The 11,903-nt window shown below is 49.5% G+C and overlaps 1 protein-coding gene across 1 annotated transcript in view; it reads right to left on the reverse strand.

Moving 5' to 3' along the window:
- The window catches only part of LOC122366285 (sodium/glucose cotransporter 4-like), a 42,377-nt gene extending 31,779 nt beyond the window's left edge, over positions 1–10,598 (reverse strand). The window contains exon 1 of the mRNA XM_043338354.1: positions 10,033–10,598. Within this exon, the coding sequence (XP_043194289.1) occupies positions 10,033–10,131 (99 nt within the window). The 5' untranslated portion in view covers positions 10,132–10,598. The remainder of the gene's footprint in view (positions 1–10,032) is intronic.
- Between the last annotated feature and the right edge of the window lie 1,305 nt (positions 10,599–11,903).

Genomic DNA, 11,903 nt, shown 5'->3' on the forward strand with positions numbered 1-11,903 from the left:
AGAGAGAGAGAGAGAGGAGAGAGAGAGAGAGAGAGGGTGGTAGAGGATGGACAGAGTTTGAAGGAAGAGGAAGGCATAGAGCCTAAAATGCCGATTACCTCGCCATTGTTATCCCTTCCTGACGACTATGCGCTTCTTGCCCCGGTCGCCACGCTCCCCGGAACCCTATCTATGGACTATGACTGACTGACACATTCCCTGATCGCTGGCAAAGTGAGACTTCGCACCTTGACCTCGATTCGATTCAAAGAGGAACACCGAACACACGACAAAGCCTTTTGCTGTGCAATAGCCTTAAAGGCATATTTTTTATGTTGAAATATACTCTGCACAGTTGAAATATTGTTATGAATCATGACAAATAAACCTTAATTGGCATGTAAAGGTTAGCTGACTGGCTCCACATTGCGCAATCGGGGGGAAGTTTGTCCACAGACCGCTGTTAATTATTAAATGCCGCGACAGAGCAGTCTGTCCGCTCCCATTCACTGCACGTCCGTCCGTGCCATTTCCACCGATGACGTCACACGCCGAACCATCCGTCTGAGATTAGCAGCGGGGGAGGGGGAGGGCTGGGCGGACTTTCCGGGTACAGCGGCTCGTGTTGGTGGTCCCGTGCCGGCTGGACGCGCCGAGAGACCGTGAGTCATCAGCGCGGGGTTTCAGAGACCGCTTCCGTTCAGGCGCCGTGCCGGCCAGCTGCGTTCTACTCGTATAGCGGCAGTATCGCAGCGCGAGCGGACAGTGTGGGAGGCGGACGGCGCGGTGGACGGACAGCCTGCTCACTGTCCTGTCTGGAGGTGGTCGTGTGCTGCAGTGGTCAGAACAGGAACCACTGTGACTGGTCCCGGAGGGATAGCGGGGTGACATCAGTGATTGCCGTCCAGTACTTGAGAGTTTTTTAGAGCCGGCCGACTGTGGGCGCGATCAAACAGCTAACGGACTTACAGGAGAGGACGTGCCTTTAGCGAGCCATTACAAAGCCATCTCTCCTCAGAAGCTCAGAGTTCTAAGAGCGGCTTCTTATCGAGCCGCGGCGGCGGACGGTGGCAGTGACAGCGGGCCGTCTCCGACTCAGCGAGATGCGTCAGTGGACGGTGGTAGTGCTGATGTGCTCGGCAGTGGCGGGCACCAGCCGCACTGGTGTCAGTCCGACACCAGCGGCGCCGCACCAGCCCGCCGCCCGGCCCGCCGACGGCAGCTCAGTACCCTCAGACACCAACCTGGCCAACGACCCCGACATCAACCGAAACAATCTGTTCGGCATCACGTGTGCGCGCGGCCTGGTACGCATCAACGGCGTGTGTGTGCACACGCGGACGGCGCAGCCGGCGCCGCTGCCGCCCGGCCTTGCCGACAGCGGCCCGGAGTACGACGACGTCGACGACGACGACTTTCTGACCCAGCTGGGCGTGGACCCCAACTCGCTGCCGCCGGTGTTCGGCGGCCCGGTGGCCATGGTACCGGTCCCGTCGGCCAGTCCTGACCCGGCCGACGTCACGCCGAGTGTGGACGAGTTCCTGAGCTCGCTGAGTGACGAGGAGTTTCTGCGCGAGCTGCTAGCTGACTCGGAGCGCGCCGACCCCCCGCTGGCGCCGTGCTCCGGGCGGGGCCTGTTCCAGCGAGGTGTGGTGCTGGTCGCTGTGGGTTCGGCGCTGCTGGCTCTGGCGGTGGCGGTGGCAGCGTGGACTGTGGTCAGGCGGCGGCACAGCGGCCGGCGGGAGGTCACCGTCTGACCTCCCGCTGCTGTGGCGGTCGGAGGGTGCTGGGAGGCCTGCCGGGGTCGGGTTACCCCGCCGCGGTCGGATGGTGCTGGAAAGCCACCTGAGGTCGGGCCACCCCGCCGCGGTGTGGAAGGAATCAGAGACTGGCTGTGAGATGCAACTGTTGTGAGATATGAGGCCTACGCAGGTCATGACTGTAACGACTGTTGTGAAATTATATTGCCTATGTAATGCAATTGTGAGTGACCTGTGACTGTAGGTGATGTGCGTTACCTATTGACGAAAAGCAAGTCAAAGAAGTGCATTCCATATTGCGTATGCTATGATTAATTAACAGGTCCCGTGAGTCATCCATTTTTTATCAAGTGACATCACCGTGCATCGGCCTGCGTGCTCAATACTGTGCGTGTTTTGTGCCCCAATAAACAAAACAATTCTTAGGGGAAGTTGGGGCAATGCCGGAGTTGGGGCAAAGCCGAAATTCGAGATATTTCGAAAACCGTAAGACATGGATGCCACCTGTCAGTGATGCTCTGAAGCTTAAGTGACTACAATTATCACATGTTTGTTACGAGTCGTCATTCGGAATACTTCGACTGTGAGGGCGCCAAGAGCGTTTTCAAGGTACGTTTCCCTTGTACTACATGCGCCTTTGAAGCTGCATTTTTTACTCATTATGCTACCGTTTGTCTGGCCAATTCGGTCAAGTAATCTTTAGCATGTCTTTGCATAAGTGTGCTGCCTATTTGAAATTTATACAGCACGTTGAAAAGTTATGGGCCTGCAAATGAAAGTATGGCTGGCTGGGGTAATGCCGAAAACGTGCGATTACGCACGTGTTAAAAGCACGCTACGTGGACTTTACTGCTGTAGAATAGCAACGCGTATTTTTAGTCACACAAATTACACTTTCAACCGACACAACGGCCTGTTACCTATAAGGAATGGTTTACCTGGCATTTTCTTATTATATCACACAATTATAACTTCCAGTGTGCACCGCGTCCTCAAGCTCTTGAAACGTGTGTCAGGTTTGATGAATTCTGGATAAAGTTTGAGATAAAATGGCAAAACATCAATGTCGGCATTCCCCGTAGATCATTTCTCCCATTTTCGGCTTTCCCCGCAGTCCGGGGCAACGCCGAAAAAGTCACTTCTTTGATATTTTTAGTTTGTGCGCTTAACGGTATGCGAATTCATCAAATGCGCCTGGTATGTGTGAAAGGCAAAAGACTGGCCTCTCGAATGACGCCAACAAGAATAGCGTATGTTGTCTACCTTGCGTGCTACGGGCGTCAGAAAAAAAAGTCTTCGGCGTTCCCCCAACTTCCCCTACTAGAAGCAGGCTCCAATATTCAGCACCTGAACGAGCCTATGATTTTCGGAAACTTTTGCGTCATTAAATGAAGGGTCATGACATTTTCACTATTTGTTCTTATATTTCACACAATGAAATGGCAAAACTGAAAACACCAAACACTGCATCATTCGCTGCCATGCGAAGCATAGCAGCTCATTAGAGGAGATGCTCAAAATGAGTTCCACCGCGCTATCACCGGTATAGCTTGCAAGTGTTGAGGAACTCCTGGTATAATGAATTTAGTAACTCAAGGGCAATCTAACAACTACCAAACTGCCCATCAAATGGACGGTGCATTTCAATATGACCCCCCTTTTGGGCCCCTGAATCCGCCTATTATAAGTAAAACGTGTAAAAAAGAAGCTGCACAATCACTGTGTATATGTTATCAAATGACACCTTTCAGTCGCTGCTCGCAAAACTGGTGCATACAGTTATAATACATCAGCATCGTGATCTTCACCCAAATGACTCACTTCAGAAATAGGACCTCCCAATTTCCGATGCCCTTGAACCGCCCCAGTTTAAGTTATGAGCTTGAACTTTCCAGAGAATGTGCCCAGTTTACTTCAAGGAAAAGTCAGAAAATTTCAGCATCATAGCTCCAGCTGTTTTGGAGATAGGTATGCTCGGAAAGCCTGAGGGGTAGACGAAAGCAACCCCCTGCAACTATTTATGATAAGGTCCAAAGAAAAATATTTTTTTCTGTAATGACTTTGAATCAAGAAAAGTGCGGCATTACTTTTGCAAGCATCGTGCTTCTCTTGTCGAGACACGTTGAATGAACTATAATTTAACCCGGCAGTTGCTGGGGTATTTCGCCACCCACCGTTTGCTGGGGGGGGGGGGGGGCGTTAAACGCCCCCAGCCGATAACTCGAGAACCAATAGGCGCAGCGAAACGCACGAGGCGGCAAACGAAAGAGCGCGACAGACGCTTCAGATGAGTACTTTAAAGTTGAATTTTGAGGCCACAGGTCGGGTCAAGGTCAGGTCAAACACCCGAAATCGGGCTTTCAGTAGCATGGACTTCAGGACTTCGCAATGGGCGCCTCTCGCCATAAACTCTGTCAAAACGGTGCACAATCCATCTTAAAAGGCCTACAAGAGTGTCAGCTCCATGTAGGGGTCAGTCAAGCATAGGTCAGGGTCAAGGTCAGGTCAACCGGGTAGGCACATATCCCCGAAAATCAAAACTGATATTCGCAGCCTGTGACACATGTTTTATAGGTAATATGGGGCGTAGAACACGATGGTGACATTCATTTTATCATATGTGTACGTGTTTGGCTCAAAAAGTTCAATTTAATAAATTCATGTAGGGTAGCCTGGGGCAAGACGCCCCAGATAATTTATTTTGCAACATAACTTTTGTCCCACATCACCTGGAAGGCCAAATTTGTGCTCAATGCGTTCTTTGGACATTTTACTTTAAATTCCACCCCTCAAATTCATTCACTTATGATCGGACTCCAAGCTAGGAAGTGGTTTGTGAAGGAACTGCAAATAGGGCGTTTTGCCCCAACCCCAGGGCAAAACGCCCCACGGCCTGGGGCAAGAAGCCCCATACTCTAGATTAAAGATTAAACATGCTAGTTGACTAAATCTTATATAAGAGGTCCGTTAGACCTTGGGAGGCACGGCACTGAAGTTAGCACCTTTCATCCTATCAGGTGATCCGCTACGACACTATTGTATGAGCAGGTTCTTCACCTGCCTCATAAGGCCAAATAATAAATTATTGCAATGCAAATGTTAACAAAATACTTCCTTTGCCATCCAGTTGCTGAGAAAAGTACATATAAATGCATAGAAACATACCATTCGCCAGCTACCGAACATTAGGAAGTGGGTAGTCCGAACAACACATGAGGTAAAACGCCCCATGGGGCTTTTTGCCCCGCGACCTACTGGGGCGTTTTACCCCATCACGTAGTTCGGTCAGAGAACAACGCCTTGCACTCCAGGAAGACATAATTTAACACGAACCAACCCGGCATTATAAGCGTTAGACAATAGTTGTTCAAAATACATAAAAGTCGTTAACCTGATGTGGACGATAAAAGAACGCCATGATGCATAATCTGACAACAAAACATAAAAATCACTCTAAAAACACATTTTTGGCAATATCTTCCTAAAGAGTCATCACAATTTCTTTCCAGTCTGCTCATATAATGATCGTATAGTGCACGTTTTATAGAAGAGAGGATGTTTCCCCAGAACCTTGCCAGTTCCGAGAAACATCGGTGAGGCGTTTTACCTCGGCGGGGCGACTTGCCCCGGTCTACCCTATCATGGTCGTGAAGTAGTCACGAAAAATTGCCAAGATTCAGTTCAAGATTATGGAAAATGCGGAACGATAATCAATAATCGAAGATAGCCATTTGATTAATCATGGTATTGGCAGTATAATGGCGTTTACGGCATGTCTGTATGTGTACTCTGTGATTTTATATGATTTTTTGAACATATGCCGTTTTTGGTCGAAAACTCAGAAATCATGACGTCACTAAAACCTCGATATCTCAAAAATTTTCCGACCGATTTCTTTTTAAACTTTGTCACAATAAACTTCAATCAATTCCCTACAGGTACCCAAAATTTGGCGCGCCTGCGGCGCGCCGTTTTTATGTGTATGGCCCGGCGAAAAAAGTGGGGGCGTTTAACGCCCCCCCCAGCAACTCGCGGGTTAACCCTTAAAAAAGGTGAACTTGAAAAGTTGACTTCAGGTCAAGGTCATTTTTGTCATAATCTGACAAAAAAACGTCATTGCATATCAGTTGATGCGTATCGTCGACCTGAACACATGTAAGATGTTTGTCGGGAGCAAAATTCAAAAAAAAAAATTTCATCGCTCTAGCACGTCGATAGATTTTTTTAACTGCTGGAGAACTTTCATGACCTGAGATGACCCCATGGAGATAAGGAGAGATCACGGGTGGAATTTATGTGTATATGTAGCCCGATGTTTGAGAGTGTTTAGATTGACTTTCGCCTAAAAGCTAGGAGCCTTTCAATTTTCTCCAATTGACTTACAATAGAGACGGCGCAAAATCGAGCTGACCTCTCGTCACCGATATCGGAATTCCGAGGTATGCATTTTACGCATACCCTATTATTACTCTTATTTATCGAGTTTCCCTTTCAAAGCAATCGTTCAGTCGATGTAGCTATGGCCAGCATTTCATTTCGCTTTCTAAGGTAAGATCACTTAGCGTGACCTGTTGACCGGACCTTAAACGACCTGCGCCTGAAATTTTCTCAACATTTGCAGAAAATGCATCAACAGGTGGGCTAAGAATGGCGATAGACGCCGTTTTTTTTTAAGATATCTGCGAAGAGCCGCATGGGGTTGTTAAAACATACCCGGCCCGGCGCGGGTTAAAATAATGGTGCTGATGTAGTTTCGCTGCTATCCGTCGCTTCTTGCACGAGTTATTCATGAAACCGACAGGGTCCATCCACCGCCTCCCCTATAAGCGACAGGGCTAAGTAATGAACAGCCGACAAAACATGTATGTTGCAAGCTGCAAAAGGCAAACAAAAATCTTCTTTGGCCAACTTCAAAGTCATCAGCTGCACTAGGGCCGACGACTTTGCGCAATGGTGAGGTCTTCAGAATGTTATCGATGTCCGTTATAAGTCGAGCAAATAATGTCAAGAGAGTTGGAGAGCCGAAACATCCCCTGTGTGACAGTGACATTAGTAATTTAATCAGTAGGACTGCCATGCTGGGAGCGGCTGGTCGAGATGCCGGATATCGTCTGTTTTCCCATCAGTAGCTCATAAGGTCGGTGACAGCTGGCAATGACTCAGTCCCAGGGCACTCAGCCCGCTGATTTCTGACGGTGAAGACCCGCCAATCTCCTCACCCAGCCGCGGTCAGCCACTCCGTGACCGCAGACGCGCTACTGGGACCGCGGAGCTCCGGGTCCGGGCGGGTTTTCAGACTCCCGTCCGTCTCGACAGGTGCCGGCGGGGACTCCGTGAGCGGTGGGTCGGCAGACTGAGACGGTACCGGGTGGCCGGAACAGACGGAAGGTGCGGCGCCCGGCGGGCGGGACTCCCCGGTAGCAGCCACGCACGCGACGGTAAACCGGCTCAGCCCCAGTACACCGGTAAACCACGGTAAAGCGCGCACAGATCGCTCCATCCGTACCTGGCGGCAGGAGAGCCTGGGAAATGTGCAGAGGGGGTCCGGGATGCGGCGCAGCCCCGTCTGAGAACAGTCCCGCGGCTGTCCTCCGAGTTCATTGGGACCTGCCCTGTCCTTCGAGCCGTAGAGACATAGTCTCCTCCTGTCTTCGAGGTCCATGGAGACCTGTCCTAGCTCCCGAAACCATGGAGACCTGCCCTGTCCCCCCAAGTCCATGGAGTCCAAACCTGTCCCCCGAATCCATGGAGACTTGTCCTGTTCTCGGAGACCATGGAGACTGGTAATTGGATCCATTCCCACCATTCACATCCACGTAAGAATGGCGCCAATGTATATACCGAGGGACGAGAGACTGATCCAGATAGGAGCTCGAAACGTGGTTCGTTTCCCAGCAGGCAGCAGCCCAGTCCCAGGTCCCATTTCCAGGTCCCTTGATCCGCAGCGTGCTTAGTTCTGAGACTGACAATTCCAGCTATGCTTTACAGTCCACCTCACTAGCGTAATAAAACTAAATAAGCATTACTTTGCTCCAGCCTGACGCAGACTTTGCGCTCAATTGCGCAGATAACAAGCTGTAAAAGAGTGGGAAGTGACCGTTCTGTCACGCCAGATGAGTGCAGTCACTCTCCACACTCAGAGAGCCTCTGCTCTGTCTGCAGTCGCGGGCCTGGAGAGAGAGAGAGAGAGAGAGAGAGAGAGAGAGAGAGAGAGAGAGAGAGAGAGAGAGAGAGAGAGAGGCGGGGGCATCCCCTCCGTTTCCAAGTTCTCTCTAATGAGGTAAAGGTCGCCGGATGTCGTTAACATAAGCTACCTGGATTGTTGTCATTAACCGAGTATTTTCGTCCTGGCGTTGGCCGCATCTTTTTCCATCATGGCAACTGGAACGGAACTGTAAGGACTGTCCCATCCCGTCCCCCCACCCCCGATCCTTACTGCCATTTTTCGACCGGGCTGCGAGTGAGGACCCTAGCTCTGCTTTGATCAGTGAATTTTTGAAATGGATACAAGGTACTTACATACATGCCTACGCAAAGGTGCCCACACACCATCCACGAAATCCGTTCTGTCCTGATGGCTGATTTTACCTGATTTTAGAACGGGGATATACCATTTTGAATACAATGATATTGCCAGCCAGTCGACGGCCGGATCTCAAACCTTTAATAAACTCTGGTATGTTTCAAGTTATGAGGGAACACATTTATGGTAAAAGCAAGACAAAATTTTCTAAGCTTTCATGATTAAATTAAACAACAATATTTGAATTTTTAGGTCATGTTTTTTAGAAACATGCACTTCAAAGCAGTGAACAAGGCTGATCAATAAAGCCGAAATATTTGGTTATAATAATATTTAGTTTTCATCAGCGAAGCCCGTTTTGAAAGCAATTAACTTTTTAGAGATCAGATTAACCCGCGCCCGGCTGGGGGTCATGGATTTCCACGCCCTGCTGGGAGGGGGGGTGTTTGAACACCCCCCCCCCCCTTGTAACTCGGCTCCTGGGCCACGTAGCGATACGCGGAAGGCGGCGTTCGAAAGAGCGTAAAAAATAATGACGAAATCACTTCGGTCAATTTTTTGGTCAGGTCAAAGGTGAGGTCACCAGAGGTCATTGAAGGCAAAATTTCGCCGATTTCCAGGTCGAATGTCGAAAACTTCCAAGAAGCTAACGCATAACTCGGGAACCAATAGAGCTACAGCGCCGCGGAAAAGTGCATTCGATAGCCCTATTAACGCCCTTTCTGGGTAATTCTCTCAGATTTGACCTAACGTCAACGGTTTTGCCTGCAGGGGGCAAAAACTGCAAAAATAGCCGATTTTTTTCGGAAATAGTTTTTCTGCAATAACTTTTGACCCAAGCCTTGTACGAGCTTACTTTTACCGGCATCGTGTTCCTCTCGTCAAGACGCATCGAATGAACTATAAGTTGACCTTGAAAGGTCAACTTGAAAATTTGACCTCAGGTCAAGGTCATGACCTGACCGGAAAGGGTCATGCTGCATATCAGTCGATCCGTATCGTCGAGCTTAACACATATAAGGCGTTTTCATCGCTCTAGCATGCCTCTATCAAAAGTTATTTGCGAAAAACTGTTAGATACCATTCGTGACCTAAGATGACCTCAGGGCACAAACAAGGGTCACGGACACCATTTTCATGTTCAGTGTGTCTTAACCACTTGTAATTCGGTGTTTGGGAGTGTTTATAATGTCTTTCGTCCAAAAGAGGCGCATTGCAATTTTCTCCCATTGACTTATAATGGGGAGGTCGCAAAATTGACCTGACCTTAGGTCATCGATATCAAAATTCTGAGATATACATTTTGTACATGCTATTGCTCTTAGCAATCGCTGAAAGTTTCGAAGCGATCGGTCACTCGGTGTAGCTATGACAGACATTGAAACTTTTTATGAGGTGAGGTCACTTCAAGTGACCTGGTGACCTGACCTTGAATGACCTTGGTCTGAAATTTTCACAACATGTGTAGAATTGATGTATAGGAGCGCCGCCGTTTTTGAGATATTCGCGAAAAACCACAAGGGGGTGTTCAAACACCCCCCCCCCCCCCAGCAGGGCGCGGGTTAACCTGAGGAAAAGAGTAATGACGCTTCGGCAACATCTGGTGAATCTCTACGGGCGGAGAATCTATCAGCTTACTGTAACATTAAAGTTCGTGAAATGTACCTAAACTAGCGAAAATAGCAAATTCGTCACTTGTTGATTCTACTACTTGTCCAGTGTCCAGCAGTACACTAGCACCTTCAACCTTCATTATTACTAACGACTTACCCAGAGTCCGACGAAGAGAACGAAGGCGAAATAGAGGACCACCACGACCACATCTGCCCAGTGCAGGTTTCCCAGCAGGCTGGAGCCCTTTGTGGCCATCTCCGTGGCCCGGGCCGCTCGGAGCGGTCTCTGGTGATGTGGAAGACGATGGAGGACTTCCACCTCCAGATGGTGTCAGTGGTCACAGCCCGGCGGGTGACTGGAGGTGGTGCGTGCCGATTGGAGCGGAGTGTAGTACTGATCAGGTGGTCGAACCGTTCAGCGCCGTCCCCAAGAGCCTCAGCAGCGAGGGATTAAATGTTCGAGTGAATTCACCTGATGGTGACGCTCGCAAAAAGATTGGTAGGTATCGATAAATTTATGAATAAAATAAACGTATCACCACGTTTTACGGTTCTGACTATGATTCACGGTTCACCAATGTCTAACACGTCCTTTGACACGTTCCCAGCTAACACCGTCCTCTCTGACCACTCCTCTGCTCTCCCTGCTCTCGGTCGGGTCGGGTCGCTCTCTCTCGGCCCCGGAGCCGTGTGTGGTGTCTGCTCCGCTCGCCGGCAGCCACTGACCGCTCCCGTGCCCCGGGGCTCGCCGCTCCGACCCGACGCTGCGCCGCGCCTCAGCTCTGTGACACGTGCAGACGACCCCGCCCCGCCCCGTCCCACCCCCGCCCGGCCCCCTCCTCCACCACCCGTATGGAGGAACAGGTGCCCGCCCACGTCCCTGCATCTGACGGCCTCGACCAGTGGCCTTCGAAGAACACCGGAGTAAACGCCTCCAGACACAACTCCATCGGCGCATTTTTGGAGCGAATCGATAATTAGGTGTGTCATTGTTTGCCGATAATGCATTCCGGTTTTAATTGTCACTCTTATTGTGCGACAGATGCGAGATTGTGTCGTATCATAATCCCATCGCCAATAACATGACACCTGTCTGTAGTGAATCGAGACCCAGACCGAACCATATGCCTGTGGTTTGTTATGGTTGGCCTGATAAAAAACGTCCAAACTAGACTAGTTTTTATACTGCATTTCAATTCGTTTCAAAATGCGAGCACTGTGTACTCTTTGTTCTGATTTTGGGTGTCATGTTAATTGTTAAATGCTGGAACATGCCAAATGAACGAGCGAGCGAGTTTAGGTAACTGTGGTTTAAATGAAAAATATCTGCATGGGCGGCCCGACCCGGCACGGCCCGACCGGACCCCGTGACGATTTTCTCATCCTTTTATTTCGGTAGCTGCTCGAACGATCGCCAAGCCGTCTTCTGCATCAGATAAACCATAAATATATCCCTTTAATCTTGAATTCATCTGTACTTTTGATGCGATATGGATGATCGGCATGGCACGTGCAACACGCCGAGTGTTTAATTTGTTCCGCTTGTAATAACTCCTTAACGACCGGGCGTACTGCGCTGAAACCTCGCCAATAAGTGGATATTGAACGGGTGGCGCATCCCACATGTATGTATCACGATTGGGGTGCTACTACACGTGCGCACGTGCAGAAGGCCGCTTTCACATCTCGAGAACGGCTTAGTCGATTGCGCTCATATTTGGTAATAAAGTTTACACCGGTTGGGGACCGAGTATAGCGTCTTGTAAGCAGTAAGGCATGTGCTTGAAATGGCTTGAATAATGGCAGGATTGTTCTACATTTTACATCAACCTTTTGCCGGCAGCAGTTTTCGCAGTTACCGGTTTATTTGGGCCTGCTTTAGAAGTGCTTACACCTATCAATGCCAAGCGTAGGTACTCATCGGCTGCGCGTTTATATTTGGTTTTATTTTTTCCGCAAGTTTGTCTTCAAACTCCAGTTTTGTCGCCGGAAGATCATCGCCGACTGCGATTATCAGATCATATTAAC

The sequence above is a fragment of the Amphibalanus amphitrite genome, unplaced genomic scaffold (genome assembly GCF_019059575.1).
Source record: "Amphibalanus amphitrite isolate SeventyFive unplaced genomic scaffold, NRLGWU_Aamphi_draft 000794F_arrow, whole genome shotgun sequence".
Lineage (NCBI taxonomy): Eukaryota > Metazoa > Arthropoda > Thecostraca > Balanomorpha > Balanidae > Amphibalanus > Amphibalanus amphitrite.